The sequence below is a fragment of the Dendrobium catenatum genome, unplaced genomic scaffold (assembly GCF_001605985.2).
Source record: "Dendrobium catenatum unplaced genomic scaffold, ASM160598v2 fragScaff_scaffold_1602, whole genome shotgun sequence".
Lineage (NCBI taxonomy): Eukaryota > Viridiplantae > Streptophyta > Magnoliopsida > Asparagales > Orchidaceae > Dendrobium > Dendrobium catenatum.
The window spans coordinates 76,704-102,598 of NW_021320064.1; the positions used below are offsets into that span (position 1 = coordinate 76,704).

General features: G+C 33.1%; 1 protein-coding gene across 4 annotated transcripts; it reads right to left on the reverse strand.

Moving 5' to 3' along the window:
- Positions 1 to 3,058: 3,058 nt before the first annotated feature.
- LOC110092577 (ubiquitin carboxyl-terminal hydrolase 13) lies at positions 3,059 to 24,007 on the reverse strand. Of its 4 annotated transcripts, none has more exons than XM_020817191.2 (32): positions 23,781 to 24,006; positions 23,407 to 23,470; positions 23,101 to 23,248; positions 22,817 to 22,974; positions 21,702 to 21,967; positions 21,401 to 21,619; positions 21,214 to 21,322; positions 21,005 to 21,120; positions 20,123 to 20,221; positions 19,882 to 19,991; positions 18,546 to 18,620; positions 16,357 to 16,435; positions 16,108 to 16,254; positions 13,226 to 13,306; positions 13,007 to 13,126; positions 12,013 to 12,135; positions 10,474 to 10,551; positions 10,221 to 10,309; positions 10,020 to 10,128; positions 9,837 to 9,905; positions 9,646 to 9,756; positions 8,259 to 8,314; positions 7,950 to 8,127; positions 7,754 to 7,855; positions 7,606 to 7,677; positions 7,301 to 7,366; positions 6,793 to 6,858; positions 6,540 to 6,626; positions 6,205 to 6,318; positions 4,246 to 4,320; positions 4,073 to 4,159; positions 3,059 to 3,671 (listed from the first exon to the last, which is right to left on the reverse strand). In XM_020817191.2, exons 1-32 carry the CDS (start codon positions 23,808 to 23,810, stop codon positions 3,630 to 3,632), a joined length of 3,345 nt encoding a protein of 1,114 aa, XP_020672850.1. In that variant the 5' UTR covers positions 23,811 to 24,006; the 3' UTR covers positions 3,059 to 3,629. The 4 variants fall into 4 exon arrangements, with proteins under 4 accessions (XP_020672850.1, XP_020672849.1, XP_020672848.1 ...); XM_020817190.2 differs by having other exon boundaries at positions 6,205 to 6,321; XM_020817189.2 differs by having other exon boundaries at positions 4,073 to 4,162; positions 6,205 to 6,321.
- Between the last annotated feature and the right edge of the window lie 1,888 nt (positions 24,008 to 25,895).

Genomic DNA, 25,895 nt, shown 5'->3' on the forward strand with positions numbered 1-25,895 from the left:
GATTTCTAACTATCCTATATAAATTACTTCAGAAACATCAAATAATTTTTTTTCCCATTATTTACTATCTTTAACAAGATAATATGTATTGAGCTCATCTATTAATTTCTCTCTCTTCTCCTGCATTAACATACCTCCTTATTAAAGTCATCTAAAACTTATTGAAGGTTAGGTCAACAAATACATATTTATTTCTTTGAATGTAAAGATTTAAAATATTTTTTAGTTGATTAAGATTTCGTTTGACACGACTTTTGTATTGCTTTTTAAAACATAATTTTAGTACAAATTTTTTAGTTTTTGTACTAAAATTCTATTTTAAAAGACAATAAACACTATAGGAAAATGATCTGTTATCGATGGATCAAATCTGTCGATAACAATAGAAATCCACCAGAAAATTTCATTTTTTGATGAATTTTCGATGAAAACGCATCCGGCATTGTGAGAACTGAAAAAGAATGGTCTACTTTAAATGTAATTAAATGTCCTAAGTTTTCAAGTTGTGAATAGATGGCATAAAATAGAAAAGAATAAGAGCTATTCTCCTTTAATAATTATAATAATCCAATTTCTCTCTCTCTCTCTCTCTCTCTCTCTCTCTCTATAGGTGAAGTTCTAATAATTTAGCATATTTAAGTCTTATTTAGGATGATTTTTTCATTGCTTTTTAATGCAACTTTTTAATACAAAATATTAATAAATTAAAAGTATTTAAATTAGAAAGTTATTTTAAAAAATAGTAAAAAAAAATATTCTGAGCAAAATCATAATCTCATGATAGTTAAGAATTTATTTGGGTGATTGCATACAACAACAACATCAAGCTTTTATCCCACTATGTGGGGTCAGTTACATGAATTTTTTTCTCCATTGTCTGATTAAGAGTCAAATTCTTATTGATCTAATAAAGAAAGATCATTTCTAATATTTCAAATCAAGACTTTTTAGGTCTACCTCTTCCTTTTTTAACTTAGGTTAAATCTAATAAACTAATACATCTATTCTCCTAATCAGCTCAACAGAAGGCCATCATATTAGGTGACAAAACCATCTAAGGCGACTCTCTCTAATCTTATCTGCCACTGGAGCTACTCCAACCTTTTTACGTCTATGCTCATTTCGTATCTTGTCTCTTAGAGTAAAACCACTCTTCCACCTCAGCATCCTCAACTCTGCAACACTTAACTTAATATTATGCTTCACTTTTAATGGCCAACATTTTATGTCATAAAGCATAGCAGGTCTTACCACCATCTCACATAATTTTTCCTTAAGTTTGAGTTGTAGTTTTCTATCATACAGCAAGCCCGATGGATTCCTCCACTCCATCCATCCAACATAAATTATATTAATAATATCCTCATCTATTTCACCATCACTCTGAACAATAGACCCAATATATCTAAAATGTGTACTCTTTTTAATGACTTGATCGCACGAAGTCACAATACCCTCACTAGATCTATTACTATTAAAATTATATTCAATGTATTCGATTTTAGATCCACTCAAATGAAAACCATTAGACTCTAAGGTCGATCTCCATAATTCAAATTTACCTTTAACTCGCTCTTTAGTCTTATCAACAAGAAGAATATAGGCAGCAAAAAGCATACGCTAGGGAACATGCTCTTGCAAATCTCTAATAAGAAATTCATGACTAAAGCAAAAAGATATGGGCTTAAGGTTGATCCTTAATATATTCCAACTGAAATTGGAATATACTTGGTCAAATCATCTTGTGTAACACAAGTAATAGCTCTAACATATATATCCCTAATGACTTGAATATAAGCATTATTAATCACTTTCTTTTTTAAAACTCTCCATAGCACTTCTCGTATGACTTTATCATATGTTTTCTCTAAATCAATAAATATCATATTAAGATCTTCCTTTTTCTCTTTATACTTCTCCATCAAACCTCTTAATAAATATATGACTTACATAGTAAATCTACTCTGTGGTATGAATTCAAATTAATTTTGAGAAATAGTAATATCATGTCATAACTTATGATGTATAACTCTCTCCTATATTTTTAAAGTATGACACATCAACTTAATTCATTTATAATTTTCATAATAAATCTTCTTGAACATAAAAAACAACACTTATTCTTCACATAGCTAGCATTTTTTATTCTTCAAAATAATATTAAAAATTTTAATAAGCCAAAAAATTCTTTCATCTCTTACATATTTCGACCTCTGTTGGAGTATCATTTGATCCAACAATTTTCACACACTTCATTTTCTTTAAAACCTCTCTAACTTCAATTTTAATAATGCTCCAATAAAAACAAAATTCTCTATTTGTAAAATTATTATGAGAAATTAACTATTTTAAAAGTTGCTATCAATGTATCAATAGCTATTTCAAATTGAAAAAACCTCATTAAAATCAGTAGTTAACCAAATCAGACAAATGTAACATTTCTCCTAACAAAAAAAAATTAAATTAAAATTCCTTCTGCCTTAAACAGATAGATTCACAACATAACTTACACAAATTGGGTCAATGATTTTAATCGAATTTCAGTTTGGTTATTTTTACATAATCCGCCCAAACTAAAATTTAAGAATTGTAAATCATAAAAAACAACCAAACTATTTACAAATCTGTAAGGTCATAAACTCTAGATCAGAAATTAAAATTCTGAGAAATTCTGAAAAAGCAAAAGGAGCAATGCATTACCCCTATAAAACCTCAAAAGAATATATAAAAGGCTAATTTAACATTTAACCTTTTTTCCCCTACAAGCTCACATTTCTCCACAAATCACTTCTATATATGCAAGCAAGCAGACTTCTACATTTAAATATAAATAATATTATTCATAATAAAAGGTAATACAATATACATTAAACTATAAACAAATAATAATTAATACATAATTTATTATATCTACTTAAATAATATATATTTAAATAAATAGCATAGTGTATCATATAACAAATTATTACATATATATAATAATAAAGTGACTTCTTCAGTGCAGAATTAATCAGTATAGAAGTTTTCATGATGACCTTCCAGTGTTACCCAAACAATGGAAAAAGAACAGGTGCATAAATTAAGAAAGTAGGATAGGAGAGAAGAGGAGTCTAAAAGAGGTGGAAGCTCGTTTCTTTACATACGCAGTTTACTACAAATCAAAGCAGTGACAACCCAATCACCAAATTATACACCCCACCATCTTTCTCCCAGAAGCAAAAGTAGCATATGATCGATATCCCCATGTAGCAGTGAGAGAATAAATCAAAACAATCAAACGAGCGAGAGAAACCAACTATATATATTCTGTATACATCTAAGTCAAAATCTTCTTCTACTTGTGCGCACTAGAATTACACTGATTGAGACGATGTGACCTTAAAACTGTACTGACGGACTCAACTAGAGTGCTACGGGAATAAACAGGAGCAGATAGTCTGAGGTTGAGCTTCCACAGCCGGCAAAACCAGACTCAATTGCCAAACATGAGTGGAAGTTCCATTTTTTTTTGGGTTCATCATAGGCAACTCAGATTCCATGGTTAAATGTCACGGGCCTCTATGCCACACAGGATGTCGAGGCGTTTTCTCCATGTCAGGAACTCACACGACAAAGAATGATGACATTCATTAGTTGTAGATTTTCACAGGTTTTTCGTAGGCGTGACGACTCTGCAAAATATGAAAACCATGAAGCCAAAATCTGTCAAGATAACGGTGCTGGAAACTATTATTCTGTGCGGACACCAGACGGTTCTCGAACCGTCCGGTTCCACGCGAGCGCGGTATATTTTTAAGATGTCGTGGCGCATTTTTATTGGTCTCCGGACGGTCCGGACTCCGCACAAAATAAAAATTCTGGTGATGGAGATACTAGGAGCGGGGCGCATGCTCCCTTTGTAATAAAAAAATATTGATAATTATGATAAAAATTTACTTATTTCTTGTTTAGTGCAGCCCTCTCAGATTTAATATTTGTAATGATACCCCTTTAAGAGAATGATCAGGACATAAAAGGACAGGCTGGGCAATGTCCTATTTCTTGGAGAGAGAATGTAGATTTAGTTTTGTACCTGATTAGCCGTATAAGCCCTTTTAGGTGTGGTGTCAGAATGCTCCAATCCAAGATATTGTTCCCAGGCTCCATAGACATCTCTCCTCTGCTGTACAGAAGAGGAAAAAACCTATTTTGAGACAATCACTTAAACATTATTAAACAAATTCAGGAACTAAAAGCTTCAGGAACCTGAAATCGGCCAGCAATAATATCAGAATCCTGCAAGTATTCAGGGCGTCCAAGTGACAATAGTGCAAATTTCCACTGCAAAACCGACAGAAGATCACCAGGTTTCATAATAAGGTACACAACTTAAAAAAAAAGTAGTCTAGTTTATGCAAATTATGCTGGTTTATCGAGCAAATAATCGTCTGCATCATCAGGGGAAGGAAAATTTTTACATCTGCCCTATCAAATATTGAGTGAAATCCATGTGATCATCAACAAAAGCTCACAAAGGCAATGCCCATGCCAAAAAAATGACATGCAACTAAAGAAAACAAGCCATTATTCGCCTACATGAACAAAAAGAATAACTGTTACTAATCATAGAAACGTTTGGACAAAGAGGACGTGCTTCACCTAAAGGAAACATTGAAGTTAAAAATGACATTAAGAAACGTAAGTTGGTTACAATTTCGGCCCAACTTGGTTCCTACTCTTCAAGCAAAACCATACAAAGCAATCCAAATTCCTAGAAAACAAGATTCACAACCATAGCTTCAGAATAGCAGTGTGCTTCAACATAATTTTTAAAGTATGAAAACACTTCGTTTCCACCTGATCAAATGTCTAGCCAAGTTTGGTAAAATTTGGCTGAATTAAACTTTTAATAAAAAGTTTCTTTTTTCCAATCTTCAAATTGCTCTTTTTCATATCAATCATACCTTAGTCCTTCTCTGTGAGGGTCTTATGCCTCTTTGACCCTTCCCCAGTTCTCTGGTTGTTGATTGCTTAAGATTGCATGCCTAATTATGTTTCTTAAATATTCCCCTAATCCTATTCCTCCGTTGCGGTATCTTATAGTTTCTTTAAAACTCTTTTCTTTCATCTCCTATGGCAAAATTAATCCACGAACTGGAGGTTAATTTTGTACTATCAAATTATCTGGCGATGAGTCATCCATAATATATGTTGAGGCATGCGATTAAATTATTTTGGCTTGAATAAAATTTCTCTTCCTAGTTGTGCTATTGACAGTGCAGGTTGAATGTGTTGTTGGTTCCTTCAATTGCATTACAAGTCAACGATCTAATTCTGTAAAAAGTATCTCATTGTATCAGCATGAGACTTATTTTTTTCTTACTTTGATATTTTTGGCCCTTGTTCTATTTCTTTTATTATTTAATATTGACTTGTTTAATGTTTTTTATTTTGACAAAAAATTGAAATCTCGAAAATACAAGTTGTGAAAACTAATTCATTTTTCCCACTAATTTTATATTATTTCAATTTCTTGTTGGAATTATTGGATTATTTTAGTATCAATTGGTTTTAAATTCCAATAAAACATGTTTACATTTTAAAAAAAAATGTAAATTAAATTAATTAGAAACTTACAATTTGTGAATCTTTTATTTGATTATGCATGAAATCATACTATGTAGAATATTCAAGCCAAATTAAGTTAATTGGAAACTTATAATTTGTGAATCCTTTATTTTATTTTGACTGAAATTATACTGTGCATCATATTGGCTGCAATACATCATACTGGCATCCTTGCATCAGGTCCTGTTGCCAATAATTATCTCAAAATTTATATTTTCTCTTTGCATGCAATTTTACCATCACAAAACAACAAGCAATTTCACATTGCAGGGTAGTGCGCATCACTGTAGTACCTGTGTTGCTTAAACACCATTTGTAGCAGTATCAACGAAATGAAAACTCGTTAAGTGTGAAAAGAAAGAAAAAAAACATGCACAAGTAGAAAGAAGAAGAAGGGGAGCTTAAATGCAAATACTTTTTACATTTTAGCATTGGAGTAGATATAGATGCATGCCAACATCACAGCAACATTGATTGAATTTATAGTCCTTAAATTAGGAATATGCTACTAACCTCAAGCAAGAGGTAAAGTTAGTTCAAAAACAACAAGACCCAAAATATAGAGAAACACAAATTTTAGTAACATAAAAGTTGTACCTTCGAGAATTCCTCATCAGGAACTTGCAGTTTCTTCTGAATGCGCAATTTAATCTCAGCTAGTGTCTCGCCATCATGGATAACCAAGAAGAAAGGCTCCCCAAAGTTCTGAACCTGCTGCCGGAAAAATAAATAAATTTGGTAACTAAAAAACCAGATATCTAAAAAAAACGTTTCCTTAAGAATGACAAAAACAATACCCTTAACAAGTTACTAAAGCTGTGCTATTTAAACTAGTATATTACTAGCTGAGTAGCTGCTAACATAAAAATCATTTCGCATAATAAAATTGGCTCAAAAACAAATATTCTATAACCAAATTTCATATAATTTACCATTTGGTTTTGATTAGGATCCTTCATGAAGTGATAGACATGAATCAAGCGATTATGTGAACCAAGGTTTTTCTCTTCTTCTGGAATCTGCAGCATACATTGATATTGAAGAAACAAAGCCCCAAATGTATTCACTAATATTAAAGGAATAAAGTTCTCCACAAAACAAACATGCTAAAAATGCCAAAGTGATCACAAACGCCAGAGTAAAAGCTTTTCTCAAGCAAAAGGAGATCAGGAATAAACAACTTACCTCCTCAGCACGCAGGGTCCAGTACTGATCATTTATGTTTTCTATCTTCTCAGAGGGCGGAAAGATCTACAACCAAAAAAAGAAAAGGATGACTGCGGTGAAGGAGGCTTAAACTATTCATAAAAAGCTCAGATAATGTTAAATCCAGAACCTAAAAGTCTTCTTGAATAGATGCTACACAAACCTCTACTTGAAAAATTTTCTAAAAATTCTAATTTAACATTTTAGCATACCATTACAACAATTAATCAATATAAAATAATTATGTCATCAAAGCAATACAATCAACCACAGATGATGCTCAACTATGCTAAAAAAATGGTTTGATATATAACAACTAGAAAGCAGGAGACAAAAATTTATCTCAACAACTTAAAGTAAACCTCAAAACTATAAGAGGATAAAATCTTGATTAGTATATTAACTCTATGATTAGAATATGAATGCTAAGATCATTCACTTTAAGTATAGCGCAAACTTTAGATAGCTCGATATGCTTGAAGAGTACCTTGTAAATTTTGTGGTAGAAAACCTCAATTAATCGGAGTTCCGCATTAGGATGAGACAGTTCGACCTATCAAAATAAAGTCATACTTGAAACGTGGATGAAATCCAGTAAGAAAATCAAAAGAACCAGAAAAAAACTATGCGCCATATAGTTGATTATCTTATGATCAAAAGGAACGTTCTCCTTACAAGTACAGCATGGCTACATAAAGCAGTAAAGCACTAAATTTCCAAAGTTGAATTGTCAGGATTAAAAATCATAGGTGAAAGTATATATGAAAGCATAATGCTTGCAGCTACAGCCACCTTTGTTTTCAAGTCATTAATCACATCAGCAACAGTACTGCTTTTTGGTAGCCTGATGTTGTGAATCACTACCTGGATAAATAGAGAAATCATGTTTTCAACATAAACTTTCATGTTATTAAACATAAGCAATAAACAGCAAGCACACCTCATCCTTCGTGGCATGATGAAATGCAACTTTAAGAGTTTTTAAACCTTGCAATTCTGGAAGAGGAATATCCAAAACTTCATAGTACAATATGTCCGAGATCTATTTCACAAGTCATGTATATTCCTTCAGTTAACATCAGCAAGCATAATACAACAGATTCCAGATTCAAAAAAATTGTTTAGAACAGAAAAACCTGGTTGTAGTGGACAAGCATGTCCGAAAGATGCTCTACACCTCTGTATTTGACAGGTTGGGGTTTAGGCTGTTGAGAATAGCAGTTATGAGATGTCAACCGTATCTTTGATGGGTCATCAAGACCAATATGTCGAGCAAGTCTTTCTACAACGTCATCATAGGTGAAAAGCTTTGACCTAAAGCATATGATTTTATTTTTTTAAAAAAAGCAAAAATAAACATGCATTAGAAATGTCAAATAATCTCAGATCTATCTATCACATAAAATAGCTAGTTTGCATTAACAATAAGAGGCATTAAGACTTACAACTCCAAGCTAAAATCATCCTCCTTTGGCCTCTCCAATGACCGAAAATGGACCACCTACATTGGAAGTCACATAAAATTAAACGTTATGAGTTAAGGGGATAGAAGAGGGATGTAAAAAGATTAAAGACTGGGGAACTAGAAATGTAACATATACCATGCTATGTCAACAGGTTATGGTCTCTTCTATCTTGATTACATTAGCGAGTTTGGTTAACTTCTTGCAATTTTTTTCAATTAAGGTCTCGTCGGATTCACTAGTTCAGCACTTTTAGTTCCTTGATTTTAATCAGAACTTGCACATGGCTATGTTGTAGCCTGACACGGTTTTTGGTATGGATTGCTAATGGATTAAATATGTTTTGCCTACTGCAAAATGTGCATATGTTTTTAATGGCTTTCCATAGGATTTGTTTGCTGTTTTCGATTTCCTTATGTGGCTGATTATTTGATTATTTCCTTACTATGCCTATCTTGGAACGTGGACTTCTCTTATTCTCTCGGTTTAGGAAAACCAAGAACCAGTTCTTGTTATCTTGATCAGGCTGGATTGGAAGCTTCTTGAGTTGATAGAAATTCAAGAGTGTTGAATTAATGCAAACAGTGGGAATTATTATTTTTTTGTTGTTTATAGAAATGTTAAGGTATGTAAAAATCCAAAATCCAATATTGGCGGAATGAAATTGCATTAAAAATAGTTAGTGGATGTTAATCTTTGGCGATTTTTTTTTTTTTTCATTTTCTCTTGATTTGCATTAATAAACCAATACCTTCTCTAAAGCCTGTCAAGCATACACTAATACAAAAGCTATGAAAGCTTAAATATGATCTTATCGAAGAAATTGTGATTTCTTAATATTATTTTGATGATGTGTCAAATGCATAAAATGGTTATAGTTACAAAATAAATCTAATTTGATTTAGTTGAATCTAAATTTACAAAATGTTATTCATGATACCCTGGGAAATGAAGAATTCAATATGGAGGAGGTAGAGGAATAAATGAATGAATTCCTTAAGATGAGGGGAGGTAACAGTTCAAGAAGAGAAATAAACCCTCATCACTAGAAGCAAGAGAAGGAACTAATTCCCCAAAGGGAAACCCAAGGAAAAAAAATATTTTTTCTATTCTATCATCAATTGGAAAGATTTACAAGCATTCAAAAATTGTCTTAATGATTAATTAAAAGACTAACTTTGGAAATAAATAGAAAATACAAAATTAGTTATAGTTAACATTTACAAGACTAATTATGAACTTAAATACACACAGAGATGAGCATCTGGATAAGGGGGGCACAGGCAAGGGAGGCGAGGGTAATTACAAGGCAAATAATATTAACTGCTTAAATCCCTGCAGCACATATGTAGATAAATCACCAAATTACCTGTCGGTTATGAACATATTCCAAAAAAGAAGGAACATCCGGATAACGATATTTATCTTCATTATCTTGAATAGGAGCTTTTTGATAACAAATGATATCACCATCTTCAAGCTGAAAGTAAAAATATATAGGTATTACTGATAAAAGTACACTACAAATGAATTTAGATTTAAATGAGAAATACAACGAACCTGGCTAGACCGAAAAGATAGCTTCTTGTCGATGTGTTCACACATTACACTCGGATCAAACTTTATTTCCTGTGTCATTGATGGGAAAATTGGCAAGATTCTTTAGTGTGAGTTGTAGCCACTACAATCACCAACACAAAAAAAAAATGGAACAATTAATAAATTTGGGTTAAATGGAGTAACCTCATAAAGTTCAATCTCTTCATTTTGAGAGAAACCAGCCATTTGATTTAATTTTGACAATATCTCCAACGGTTTCCCAAGAGCTTTCACAAAAAGTCTTCCAACATATCTATAGAATACCAAGAGCAAATTTTACACACAAAACTTAGAGCAAGATAAGAATAGAAAAAAGTAATATATAATAGAAGAAATGCCAACTACCTTAGCTCTTCTTTTTCAGGGTCATAAAGTTTAAAAAATAATAGTATATCTTCCTTGGTCTTGTCTGGTGGAGGGAGAGCACGAAGGTCCTAAGTGATAAAAGTAAATAATATAAATAATGGTATAAGAAAAAAAAAAGAAACCACATATTAGTAAACGCCTCATGTTTGCAACAAGACAAAAGAATACATTAACATTTATGAAAGAACAAATCCTGAACACAAATATAAGAGACTCGTAAGATATAAAATACCGGTCCAAGTTCCACCTCCAAGAATAGCCTTAGTTCAGCATTGTGTGCTTTATTTGATACTTCTCTTAGTTGCCCAACCTGGGCAAACGTATCATACAATATTATCATCATTAGCCTTATCTCACCTATTTAGAGTTGGAAAAGAACGTAGTACAGCACCCATCTACTTTCTATTCCTACAGAAAGCGAAATGTTCAAATAGAAAACTGCTGATGTTTCCTTTAAAAGTTACATTAATACTTATCAAAACAGCATAAATAGATCAAATTCAGAATATCAACCCCTCCACAGAAAGGTGACAAGATATTCGTTATTCAGTTTACACATGAATGCGGTGCGCATAGATGAAGCTTTGAGCACAATCTCTAATGATTTAAAATGGCACGCAAAACAAACAAACTTAATGTAATAATAGATATTAGCAAGATAATGGAGGGGTTGAAGCCTTACCTCCCATTTAAGCTCTACGTTATTTCTAAAACACAAACTATGAAGTTTACTGTGCAGTAAAACTGATGGTGACTACATGTCATAGGTTCAAGATGTCCGGATGCAGATCAAAGAACTACTAGCATATCCTAAAGTCTGATTCACAAAGCCAGAAATAAAATGTTTGTACAAAATCATGTATTGTGGTGGTCAAAAAAGAGATACAAAATGTGGTGGTTAGTATAGTTTATATAGTATGGATAAGATACACACATTCAACATAAAAGAAATGTAATTTCAAAAGGTACAAGATGGATAGTATGGCATACCGATAAATAGTTTCATGTGCGCACACAGTCATGACCTTAAACAACTGCAAATACATCATAAACAGCACGTATACATTCATAAATTCATTAGATGTAAGAGTAACATTCATTACAACACATGCAACAACAGAAAATGTTTCTTGCTCATACATACAAATTTATCTATTGTAATTCATTTAGAAAGTGTAGATAAATTATTTTTCTATGAAAATTTAATAAAACAATATAACCGTGCAATGACATAACGCACTGTCTAATAACTGCAACACCTTATTTGCCAACATTTCAAATGAGCCACAATTACATCCTTAAGAAATACAGAACTTCGTGAAAATGATGTGGTGCCAAATTTTTTAAATTTGAAATGTTTGAATAGGGCATAAAATCCATGTTTCTATGAAAAGCAAGAAATACAGACACAATACCCCTTCAGAAGTTGGCATGCCTTACAGTCAAGTTGTCTATCAGATAACAAATCCAAACAAGAATTCACAAAAAGTAAGCATATTGCAAGCATGTTATAACTGACGCATTTTTCATATCAATTAAACGCATCCATAAACAATATCACAAATCTAATCTGAACAAATAGAGTTAAGGCTTGCTCGTACTATTTAATGGAACACAAAGCAGCGCAGAATTAAAATAAGAATAGCAGGTACAGAAATCTTACACTAAAAGACTCAGGGATGGTGTCAATAAGTACATAATTAAATATGCTTCTTATCTAAAATGGTTCAATGTTAGGAACTATAACTATCAAAGGCTACGAAGTACTTACAGATTGTGCTTCCTCTTGCGGATGCAATGGCCTATTGGGACGGTAGGTATGGTTCTGCCGCTTAGCCCACAACCAAAAACGTTGATATTGGACTGGGACACCAAATTCCTTGGCTACCTCATCCTGTAGACCACTTTATTGTTATAAATAAATCGAAGTCAAAATCAAATGAATTCTTAAGAGTTGAAGATCGAAGCTATTTGAACATCTATGGTAATCAATTCATCTGATATAGTGAATATACAAACAATGTTCATAACTGAGATTTCTGAATCAACAGAAGAATAAAAATGTCACTGCATGCATCAATCAGACTACTTACAATAATAATAATAATAATAATAATAATAATAATAATAATAATAATAATAATAATAATAACAATAATAATAATAAGCTAGTTCATTAGCGAATCCAGAAACACCATGCAAATAACCTACAAATTGACTTAAAGAAGGCATCTAAACATATTTACCATTGCTACTCTCTCTCTCTCCTCCCATAAATATATCATTATTATAAGGACCTAACTTCATAGAAAACCTGATCCATTTTATTTTCATTAGATAAAATATTAAGAACTTTACTTTCAACAAATAGCCAAATTTGTTTTAATAGCACACAGAAATAAAATGCCTAATTAAAACAAAATGCTTCTCAACATTATAAGAAAAGAAAATACCGACATTTGAACAATTTCCAATGACATTGCTAAGTAAGAAAAAAGTGGCCTATTTTACATGGCAAGAAAGACGAGCCAAATGTCACCATAAGCCTTATAAGTTAAACATAGCCCTGAAGAACAAAAACACCAGCTCGTCCACAAAAGAAAAGACACGTCACGTTAAAAGAACTGCACGCTAAAGACCTTTCCAACCAACTCTAAGATTAATTATCCAACTGCGTCAACTGAGATGTGAAATTGTAACTCTGGCTGAAGTAATTGAGAAATCACATGCAAAACTTGATTATACGACAACTCTAAAATCATTACCTTGAAAAGATTGAAAGGCATTTGCTTCTGTATGCGGAAACTGCGAACCTTTTCATGATCAACTAAATCAAAATAAATATCTTTTCCAGTCTGTTGGGCCAAATCTTCATCCCGAGCTACCTATTTTTGTTAAAGGACACTCACAGAAAGAAAGCACAGATAAGACGGAGCTCAGCCAAAATTCATACTGAAAAGAACCAAGTATTATAAATAAAAGACCTTTATAATTGTATAAAGGTGAGCCTCTGCTTTCTCCTTTTTCTTGTGCTCCTTTTCCTCTTGTTCTTTCTTCAGCCTTATCTGCAGAAACATATCAAAAATCACTGGAGTCTTCAGCAGTGAATGCTAATTATTAAGGACGATTATTTGAAGGGAAAAAAAGCTTCATCAAATAATGGAGCTCCCTTGCTAAAGAATTGGTAAAGTCAAGCCCTTTTGCATTGTAAGTGTAATCAAAGGACATGTTGGCACATTTGGGTTTTCAACAAAATGAGCAGTAAGTAATGTCACCTAAGCATCGATCAGCTATGACACTAGTGGCCAGATTACTGGACAACCTTAGATGCCGCATGATACATGGCAGACATCAATAAATTTGTGGAGAAAAAAAACCCACTTAACTCGGATTTAAATCAGCTGGTTGGGACCATAGAGCTTATGTTTCAACCTTCATGCCTTATGAACTTGGTGGCACTTAATAGCTAGTAAATAAAGTGAATGTAAAACAATAGATGTCTAAATAGCTAATATAAAATTATAAATATTATTTGTAAAGAAATCACGGATAGATTTTAATTTGACTGATCCTTTGTGATAGGTGATGGTTGGGAGTAAGAAAATAAATAAATATCATACGGCAGATAAGAAATATCTGACATTTCAAAAGTCTATTCAATTTTGAAGGTATCTCTTGATACAAATAAGATTTGTAAAAGCAAAGAGCGTGCCAAGAACCATTCATAAACTTAATTTTATTTTTTTAATTCTTAGCACACACTGAGGGGTTTCATAGGTGTCATAGCAAAGAGCGTGCCAAGACCACAGTTGTTAAGTGCTCAACCACTCGAGGTGTTTGAAGATGCATCTTACATAATATGTGATCTTCATGAGGCAGGGATCATCCCACGCATGGCATTAGGGTTGTAAATAAATTATTGCACTAGTTAAACAATTTGATATTCATTCAAATAAGACTCATTTATGTTTATTTATTTAATATAACAAGCTTGAAGACTAACCCACGAATTTATTTATGTTTGTGAGCACACTCATTAGTTGTTAAGCAAATAAATTGTCAAGAACTTAATATAACGTTCATTTAACCACAGCTTAATCGTTTATTTGGTAAGGTACTCTATGTTCAAGCATACATCTTCATATATCTTATGTATTTTAAAAATTAGGTATAGATTTTTTTATATCTTATGCACTTTAAAAATTAGGTATATTATTACTAATATATGTATGGAAAATGTCGAACAAAGAGCTAAATATAAAGCTTAAAATATTTTCTAATTAATATTTAAACATTCATGAATTAACTTATATAAACTCAGTTAAATCTAGATTAAAATATATAAATTCAATTATGTTTAGTGAAAAGGCTACATGTTTCAATCATTAAAATCTAACATATAATTTATTCAACTCAATTAGAGCTTGACAATGGCTCAAGAAAATAAGAAAACTAATAATCAAGCTTGAACAAAATTTTAAAACCCAAGCCATGTCCAATCTCAACTTGAACTCGATAAGAAAATGAATGACCAAACTTGAAACATGATAGTATATGGTTCGATTCAAATTATTTATAACCCCGCATGTCCTGAATGCAACCCATACATATTGCATTGCACACAAGTCAAATCGTGCATGGTCAATGTGCAACATATGTTGTGTTGCAAGTGACACATGCAATTTGTAATTAGTAATAGCTCAAGCAATATTTTTTAAAATAATTTTAATGTAAAAGAAGCTCAAATTCCATAAAATAAGAAAAGTAATTCTAAACAATTTATCAAAACATGTTGGCTAGAAATAAAGAATTCTCAAAGAGTTGGTTTGTTATACTTTTCTATGGATTTTAATTATTGAATTTGCTTCAAAATCAAGCTCATATATGAGGATCAAAATCTCCATTTATTTATAGTGGAAATGTATATCCCAGAACTAATCCAGCAAAATCTAATTGACTAATTATATGATAGTGCATGCCATCTGTCACATAAATTGATGCGGGCAAAAGATATAGGGAGCCTATACCCTTCGCCCACAAAAGACACGACGGACTTCTACGGACGAAAATAACTAAAGACGAGAAAAGGGACTAAAAAATCAACAAAAGGAAAGAACAAACTCTTATATTTCAAATAAAATTAAACAAAAGAAATTATAACGACGACTTACAAACAACACGACAGACACACCCTAAAGTTGCTGCACTTTGAGAAGAAGGATACAGGTGGAGTGGCACTTGCGGAGAGACGAAGAGATTAGAAGCCCGAGAAGAAAGGGTGGAAAGAGCCCGCAGGATTTCCGGAGGGGATGAGAAAAGAAGGTTGGAAAGAGCCCGCAGGATTTCCGAGCAACCCGCAGGTTAACTACTAGACTCAAGGGAAGCCAAAATATGATTTATTTTGGACTAGGGTTGACCCCCCCTTTGTCTACATCATAAATGGGATGCAATGAGAAATTTATAAAGCAACAAACTTCAATTTTTTAACCCTTGGTGATGTTCTCTAAAAATCCAAGTCAAAAGATGGAGTTTTTTTTTTCTTTGGGAAGAGTGTTCAAAGACAGAGTTTCCATGCTGACATCCAAGGTGCTACAAGGATTAATGCTATCAGGTGGACAAATGTTCCAATCTTAAACTACATGCACTAAAAGGAACATTAGAGATGCCACCCATGTATAGGGTAACATCTAAAATCATCCAAAAGGCAGAAGCATTCAAAACTAACAGGAGAAACCAAGCCGCACCATGCCTTTGGCATCCAAAGGGCCTTCCTTCGCAAAATATTTACCAAGGGAAACTCATTAACAAAATAAATTCCTTGTAAATTTGACTAATTATAAATTTAAAATTACAGGAAATTTCTTACTCTAAGGTGTTCTGCGATATCCTTCTCATCCACATTGCAAATTATCTTATCCTTGTCAGATTCACGAATGTAAACAAGCATATATGCATTTGAATATTTTGTAAACTTGAACGGAGTATTATTAAATCCGGGATTTGTCTGTGGCAACTGCAGAAGGCAAAGAAGCATAGAAAGGAAAGATGTTAGAAAGTAAATAATCAGGTGAGTTTGAAAGAAAAGCTGACACCTAGATGGCAATGTAACAAACACCTCTTCTTCCCCACCATACTGCTCCTCTAGAGCCCTTTTCACATCTTCTTTAGTTACCCGCTCATCATCAAACTTATACCTGTAAAAATAAAATCGTGATGACTCAAAAAAATTTTTTAAAAAAAAAGCTTAATCAAATATTAACAATGCAAACACCATACTAGCGTCCAAATGCAAGCTATTGGCCAATTGGCATGTTATAGGAAATACTTAAGTTCGCAAGTAACCCTAAGGTAATTCTTGAGTTCGCAAGCAAACCTATCCCAAATTGGTGAACAAACAGCAACGAAACTGCTGTTTGCAGCAGGAAAACAGCCCGAAACAGTGGAAAACAGCAACGAAACTGAGTAGAAATCTGAAGAAAATCAAGCCAACCACTTGTATTCCACTACTAGGTGAATAAAGACAACAACCATACAAGATTCTTCGATTTGAGAGAAAGAGAATTCAAAATCTCTAACCAAGAAAACTAGAGCCCAAGCCTCCAAGAAGACATGGTTAAATAAAAGGGAAAACCCAGCCAGCACACAGATTTAGCAAAAAGAATTAATTCTCCAAAAATGTTGTATAGTACCAACCTACGATGCACCGACACTTCTCCTCAAAGAGGTGTGCAGTGTCCGACACGACACTCCTCCAACACGTCTCGGACACGCCAAAAACGTGTCCGATTAAAAAATATTAAATGCAAATTGGACACGCGTATCTTAAATATTTTATGATTTTTTTTTAAATATAATTTTTTGTATTTTGTGGGATTTAAACTAAATTTCTTATTTCTTATCCAGAACACCAAATCAACGTCCGCACTTAATTTCCAATCATCGAATATTCTCATTTTTATTTCTTTTTGGCAGTGAAGTTATTTTCATCTCCTTTCTCGGTGAGTGATAAATGGCATTGACGCCTGACTCTCGAAGCCTGAAATATTAATTGTTGTTTTTTGAAACTTACCCAAAAAAAAAGCTAATGTACATGCTCGGTACCGCTAGGTATCGCTAGGTACATACTCGGTACCGCTCAGTATATGCTCGGTACTACTAGGTACAAGCTCGGTGCCGCTAGGTACATACTCGATACTGCTCAGTACATGCTTGGTACTGCTCGGTACATGCTCGGTACCGCTCGATATCTTTCCATACAAATAACTTACGAAGTTTAAAATCAAGCAGAACTTCAAGTATCATCCTCTTCTTGTTGTGAGAGAAATTGGAGCACATACTCATTTATTCAATCAATGAAGAGGAATAAAAATAACTCCACAATGAGTTGAAGATTTAATTTATGTGCATACAAATCTTTGTCTTATATCAAGGAAAACCCCACTTTATATGACATGTGATAACAAGATGTGGGATGTTGCTGGAGATTGGTTCGAGTGCCTTGATGATATGAGATTATTGGAGGTTGCAAATCTTTCTCTAGATGAACCAGAGTTGGAAGCAATGATATTCAGTGATGATAATATTGAAGGCCAAAGATCAATCTCTGAATCTAATTCTATCATTCCCTCTATTGAGTAGTTGGACCTTCATGTTGTACTAAATAATTTTTTGCTTATATTTTTGTGGTTGTAGTAGAAAGTTTGTACTAAATATCTTTATGTTATAAGCTAAACAAGTTATCATGAAATTGATTTATTATTACTTGTCATTTTTAATATAATGTCACTTAATTTCTATATACTATATTAAAAAAATTATTGTGCCGTGTCCACGCCGCACCCGTGTCCTATATTTTTAAAAAATGCCGTGTCCCGTGTCCGTGTCGTGTCCGTGTCGATGTGTCCGTGTCGGTGCATCATAGGTACCAACATAAACAATACCAAGCCGTTCAATGATATAAATAAATTTTCCATAAGAATTTTGAATCCTACGTATTTCCCTATCATAATGAAATTGGTGGTTTCTATACAAACTTTACCAAGAAACCATTGTCAACAAGTTTGTCCACAACAAAAATGATAATCACGGTCAAGAACAAGAACTACAAATCTAACAAAAAATCCTTAAACTCATCATATCAACTTTGTTGCATGCAAAGGAAAAAAGAAACCAACAAATTTGTTTCATGCAAGCAGCAACCTGTCTTCCCAATAAAAAAGGAGATGTGTCAACTTTGGCACAAATTACATAGAACATTTAAGAAAGAGAAATTTTAAAAAGGCTTAATGCATGTCAGCTGCATACCACTGATCAGACAGAGTTGGTCTGATGAAAGCATAGTAATGTCCACCATGAACACCACCACTATGTACTAGAACACTGCAACCACAAATAATAGCAAGAGAATCATTGTGTGAGACAACACAGGGAACTTTCAGAACTACAGTAGTTCGGTAGCTATTGATCTAAAACAAAACCAAAAACAATAACTAATTAGAGGTAACTACATCCCATAACGGATGTTTAGAGAAGCAAAGTTCAAAAATTCACATCATCAAGTTGTTTAAGAAAAGAAATGTATCAAGGATGTTGATTCAAGAACTTAACAAGTAGAAAATGATAGAACTATTAAGAAAAAAATTGAAAATCTCAAGAGGAAAACATCATTACAATTAAGTTTCAATATAAAGAGAAAGTGTGCATATTGCACTCTATTTTTTCATCATAAAACAGTCAGCCCACAAACTCCTTGTGGTCATCTAATGGGTCACCATTAATGCCTACGGAGATTCATAGAATTTTATTTCAAGCTAATACCTTCAGTCTTTGAAAACTATGATATTCTGCTTACTATAATCATCACATGTATAAAGCAGCTACCAATTACAGAAAGTTTCCATGCATTATAGTTCTGATCTCATGCAATTCATTTCAATTTATAAGTTATTGGACTTTCACTTGTGGGATCTATAGTGGCATAATTCATTTCAAACTCACGAGATAAGACGTGCACCTAAAACCTTATGATTATAGAACACAGGATGAGATGAGATCATGAGAAAAACCCCCTCATCTTGGTTTCTATATGATGATTATAACAAAAAGAATAAAAACAAATGTGATTGCTAGAGGCAAAGGACAAAAATTTATCAGTTTATCACCAAAATATGGGTACTAAACTTGCATAAGAAAGCTCCTGATAAAAATAAAATGTCTATCACAATAAAAGCACACCAAAAAAGTAAGTGTAAGTAACACAATATGAGATACAAGGATTGCTGAACCCAGAAGCATATAGGTAATAGCTAGGGTCAGTGAAACGAACAAATGTTTGAACTTCAAATAAGAGAGGAAGGTTTAGCATATTATACGATTACTAAGCCAAGCCAGTACGTTTCATGCATGATAGCAATCTATTTGAAATTCAAAAACATGTAGTTCGATCTTTCCAACAAAGGCTAAATTATCATACATGTGCTCTCAGCACAACTAATCAGCAAACAAATGGAGACATATAATAACTGAAGGCAGAGAAGAACAAAATAACAAATCACTCAAATCCTGGAATAAATAAAGGGAAGAAAATAGCACAATGATGCTAAGCCTTTTATGTCAAATAAAAATGGAAATTAAGAATTACCTATGGAGAGTATAAAGGTTGCGGACAGTATGGTCAGCATCAGGAGAAAGATACTTCCTATTATCTCTGTCAAGGTTTAGTTGCAAAGGAAACTCATACCGGTCATTTATCTGCACTCCATGTTTCATCAGATTAAAATAAGAAATTTCAATATTTGATTCCAATCTCAAGCATCTGATGAACTGATCTAATCATGCAATTTTAATAATAAATATAAACTAAATATAAACTGAAAGCCTACCTTCACCATTGTGTCACGCATGTAGTCATATTCAAAGCGTTTTAGTTGGAGTTGCAACACAGGAGGGAAGTCAACAAAAAGTGCACCTTTCTTTGCATCCTGAAGTAAATAAATAAAGTATCATAACAAGTCATCAGGAAAATTTTGTCATGCTTGGCTTCTCACGGGCTATGAATGGGAACAAAATACAATATGAAACATCGGATTCAAAGGAAGTAACAGCAGGTGGCAGATAACAAGTCAACAAATGAACACTCAAAAGATTCATGACCAATCTCACCACTCCGAGTCATCACATAAAAGTTATGAAAAAAGAGTAGGACAAATAAATCATAGTACGGTGACCAGATGCAAATAACAGAGAATTCTTAGAAGTTCAAGAGAATATTCCACAACATAGATAACCAATGAAGACATGACAAAGAACCAAAGCCAATGAACCACAAAACATGATTAAAATAACATCTAAAAATTCAAACCAATCCCAAAAACAAAATAGAAAAACATCCAAAATATTTAAAACAATTTGTAGCTACAGAAATGCAGCATACTTCATAATTTTAATGTCATTCCAAAATAAGACGAGGAAGAATAACTGAAGACATAATTATGACCAAAAGGGTCCAAAAACTCAGCATCAAATGCATCAAAATAGCATGGTAGTGAGCCTCTCCCACGAACTCGGTCTCGACTTTAAAATACTCTTCAAAAGATTAATTGTATCATGAATAGCTTTTAACTTCAGTCATTCCCAACTAATGGAATGGTGAGGAGTCAAGCTCGTCTGCAAGTTACGACATATTCAGGAATAATTCAATATAGCTAAACTAAACTGTTCAAAACTAGCAAGCAGAAAATCAAGCTGTGCAAATGCAAACAAACCTGTAAACCATATTGTTCAGCATGGTATTTGTTATCTCCTTCAAGCCGCTCCACTTCAACATACTTATCAAAAGAAGCATACACATCCTTGCAACCTTTCACATCTAGCTGAAGATCTGAAAGGATAACATTTAATAGATCATGTTAGGAAAACAAGGTCCTTAGTTTAAAACTTCAAAAGGTTTAAGATTCAAATAACAGATAAATACCATAGAATGATTCCTTTCTACTTGACTTGTAATCTACATTTATGCACTCAATAAAATTCATATGATGTCCCTCAAAAAGTTGCTGAATCGCTCCTTCCACGACAGTTCCCTATCACACAAATAGAAATTCAAAATATTTAAAAACCAGCTACACCAATAAAGTTAAAACTTTCAAATGCAGGAAAACCTTCATTTTGTCTTCCAACTTCTCACAAAGAACTCGGTTGAGTTCTTGCACATCGTGTTGCATAAAAGAATCATACATGTCCCATCCGAATGATTTAGTCAGCTCTTTCGTAGCAACACTACTATCGCTATATTGAAGCTTATAAAACAAGCTTTGCAGTGCCAAGGGAATGCTTGCAGAAGGAATATCAATCTCAGTAGTTGGCATATGGTACACAGCCTGGAGGGTACAAATCATGAGTGATTCTTCTCAAACAACAAAGACAGTAGAAGGAAAGGCAAAGGACTAAAAGATACAATACCTTCCTGAAATAAGGAATATGGTACAAAGTTTGAAGGAGAGAGTTCATATAGCAAGTAGCACCTTGATTCTTGAGACCAACATAACCTGTTTCTTTTTTTGAATCATAATTCCAATAATCAACCACCCTCCTGACCGCAACCTCAGCCTCAATGACACATGTATCGTTGACAAGATATCCTTTAATCGGATCATACAGATCTCCAAGAGGCATGAATGATGTGAAACCCCAATCACTTTCCCGAGCATTAAATTGGTGTTGAGTGTCTTCAAGAATGGCCAAGATACTATGTTAGCAAAAAAAGCTAAAATGTGAATTTTTCATCAGCAGGGCAGTGGTTTAGAAAGGATTGACAGACAGATGCAAATGCAACCACTTTCAAATTATCATTTGTCTCAAATACAAAACAATTAAAAAAATGGCATTTTCCAAAGTATGAACAACAGAAAGTCATGCCATATCAACAACATGACATTAATTGGAAACCAAAACATGACTTTCTACTACAAACAATTGCAATAGTAACACACCCATAATAAATGGAATTCTATAAAGTTGTGTATTCTTCAATTATAAGATGCATAGAAACTTTTCCCAATCAAGACTATCACTCTCATTTCATCCAGAGTTCCCTAAACGGGGAACTACAGCATCATTAGCATAGAAGGAACCATACAAACCCGTGGCAAACAACATGGAGAAGAAACGTTAAAAAAACCAAGATTGTCCAAACAAATATAGCATAAGTCGTATTGCTGCTTTGATATTTAAATAATTCACTGTATAAGATAACACAGAGAGGGTTAACCATCTGCATAAAGTGTATCTTGAGAACAAATATGAATGCCAGCTTAGATTTGTAAAGCAACAAAATAGCATTAAATTTACAAAAGCAAAATGACAGTGCATTCACAATGCCACAACAGTTTAAAGCCAATTAGAGCCCATCTTTTACAGCTCCAAAATTACTTAGCAATCAAGAATAACAGAGAACATTTTGCTCCTTAGTTATTCCTCAGACAATGAGAAACATCCCCGAAATAGTGATCATTGATCAGTATTTTGCTCTTTAAACAATCACAATCCATGAATAGAAATAGAAACTATAAAAATACCTTTTCTTATGGTGAACTTGTTGTGAATTTGATTGCAAACAGCCAGGCTAAATTGTGCATTTCTACTCCAACCATAGGGAAGAGTGCCAGAATCAGCAACATCAAGGTACATGGACAAGTGATCCACGTTGTTACCTTTGGGAAAGATCAAGATCCGCCTACAATGCAATGAGAGAACAATAGAAAAACATTAGTTGCAGCATAAAGTATGCATACATTAAAACAAATCAACTGCCAAATGCATTCAGACAGAAGGAAAGAACAACGATTAGTTATCATCTCACCACTTATAGCCTCCAACAATGAAAATCTCCGAGTACAGCTTCTTAGTGTTCAGCCTCGAGAAATTTTCAATCGTCCACGTGAACCTGGAGGTGGGAGGATCCTCCACTGGCTGGTTCTCCGCCATGGTGGGAGCTTCAACTTGAGCCACTGGATGAAGGCAAGACAGATAGTAAAGGAATCAAAACCCTAAATACCATACAAAAAGATGCATCTTTCTGGAAAGAAGAGAACAATGACACCTGGAAATCCAATAAACACCGATCTGTCAGCGGCATCATTCTCTTCAATCGGAAAGGAAAACTCACCTTCCATCGGCTGAGGGCCCTCGGTGAACTCCGGGTGAGGAACCAGCATCTCGTCATCCTCCTGCTGCAAAAAACCAAAGTAACAATCAAAGCTCAGATCCAACAGAGACGCACACAAGAGAGCAAATTAAAGCCCTAAAAATAACGCGACGGCGTGGCAGCTGAGGTAATTCAGAAAGATTAGCGTGGCGGCAGAGGCAGTGTGCCTCGTAACCCTAATAGAGAAGCAAAGCCAGAGAAAGGGCACCGTAAAAGTGCCAAAAATCAAGGGTAAAAAGAGATCTTGAAGTGATTAACGATAGAGCGTAATAGAAAATTCGAGAAGATGGAAGAGAGGGGATGACTTGAGTGAAGGGTTTCGATGGAAGTCGCACCTCGAGCGGCGGCGGGGTCATCATAGTCATTGCTGGCGGAGCGGCCCGCAGACCGGCGCGTTCGTCTCCGGATAGGTCGTCTCCGTCTACTGGCGCGGGAGAGAGATCGTGAGCTTTAGAGAGAGAAAGATAGACGGAGGAGACTCAGAGGACGTGGGAAGTGGAATGGAAAGCCCAAAACCGCAAGGGCTCGGAGAACGATTTCCTTTGCCTCGCTTGTTATGACATTTTTGGAGTTCGAAAAGTATGTTAATAAAAATAATAATATTATTATTATTCATAAAATTATCATATTATTTTAAATTTTATCAGACAAAAATAATAAATGTTAGTTTTTAGCTAAAATATTAATGATTTTTTTAATTAATTATATATATATTTAAATAGGACCACATCTTGAATTAATTATAGGAGGATTTTCATTAATTTTTATATTATTTATATAATATTTTAATTATGTCAAAATACAATCAGAATAAATAAATGTAATCTTATCAAAATTAATATTAATGATATTTTTAATTTATTTTAAGAATTTAATATAATTTAAATAAATATAAATTTAGATAATATATAAATAAATAAATAAATAATTTTATGATATATATGCAAATCTCCTTAATTATATCTTTTAAATAAAAATTTAACATCAATCCTTTTTTTTAACTTCTGTTACAAAACGTTTTGGGTTAAATAAATATTTGGGTGGAAGAAAATAAACATATTATCTATTTTAATTAAATATTTTAAAATAGAAAGTTCATGACAATGGTGGGTTTTTCGTTTTAATTATAGTTGAAGCTCCCGTATATACATAAATAAAAGAGAAAAATATAAGAGTGGCAAAAAGTTTTCACATGAAAATTTCAAGAATGCAAGACTCTTAATTACATGAAAATTTCAAGAAGAAAAAACTATAATGCTTAACCCCAAATGAAATAATCAACTATATACATGAAATTACATAAGCTCATCTTCTTCGTAGTTGTCATAGAACTATTTTTTTGAGTAAATATTGTGGGAGAAATAGTGGATGAATGATGATAACAATCAGATGATTTTAATCGTGCAATAGTTGTTAGATTACGACGATTAGACAATGATGGTCCGACAGCAACAATCAAATGATGGCAGTCAGATGATTGGATAGTAGAACAAATATGATCAAATAGCATTGGTCGGGAAAAGGTGGTTGGGTGATAGCAATTCAGCGATGACAGCTCAACAACGATAGTTGGCAGATAAAGATTTACAATTAATTCTTGAGATCAATAGGCTCTCTTAATTTTCAAGTTTAAATTCCTTTCATATTGAAAATGTGAGTCTATTTATATTATTTTGCAAGGACAGTTGGCCTGCAAAATTGAAGCATTTGCTTTATAATAGTGTTGTTTATATTTATTTTTCATGTTTTTATAGAATAATGATTTATGTTATTATCTTCAACAAATTTCTGCAGATAAATGTTCATAAAAAATTTTGAAATTTTGTGAACATAGATAACCTAACCTCATTGGCTAATTCCAACATTTTTTTCTGTAAAAATATTATTGTTTGATGGGATAAAAATTCACGAACTTTAGTTGTTTTAAATATGAAACATTCCTTATTGCTAAATTGGTGAATTTACTTCATGAATTCAATGAACTATTTCCTTTGGTGGGAGTTTTAAAGCTACATAATACTTCAACAAATCCCTTGTGATTGTAGAGTATGTCGACATCATATATATCCAAAAGTTATGTATGTGGCTTTGAAATAAGATTTCTTCTTTATTAGTCTTTGTATTTATGGTGGTTCGTGTGTTAACATATGAGCTTGAATGATGTTTACAATAAAAATTTTGAAGTAATGAACTCTTCATCTTTGTGTAAGAGTAATTCAAATTTAAGAGAACTTGCGCTTGAGTGGAGAGTAAAGCTTCGTTTGGGATGACTTTCTTACTCCTTCTTGAAGCAGCTTTCTAGTATAAAAGTTAAAAACTTTGTACTAAAAGTTGCTTCAAAAAGCAATAAAAAAGCCGTCCCCTAAGCCTTTTACATGTCTTTGAAACATACTTAAGATCTTTACATAATTCTAGAAATTTAATATATCGTGATTAAATATTTGAGTTGG

Coding starts and splice junctions, on each gene's coding strand:
- LOC110092577 (XM_020817187.2), bottom strand. CDS start 23,810: ATGACTATGATGACCCCGCCGCCGCTCGAG. Junction 13,307..16,107: donor ATATCGCAGAACACCTTAGA/GTAAGAAATTTC, acceptor ATGTTTCTGCAG/ATAAGGCTGAAGAAAGAACA. Junction 9,906..10,019: donor AAGAGATTGAACTTTATGAG/GTTACTCCATTT, acceptor TCAATGACACAG/GAAATAAAGTTTGATCCGAG.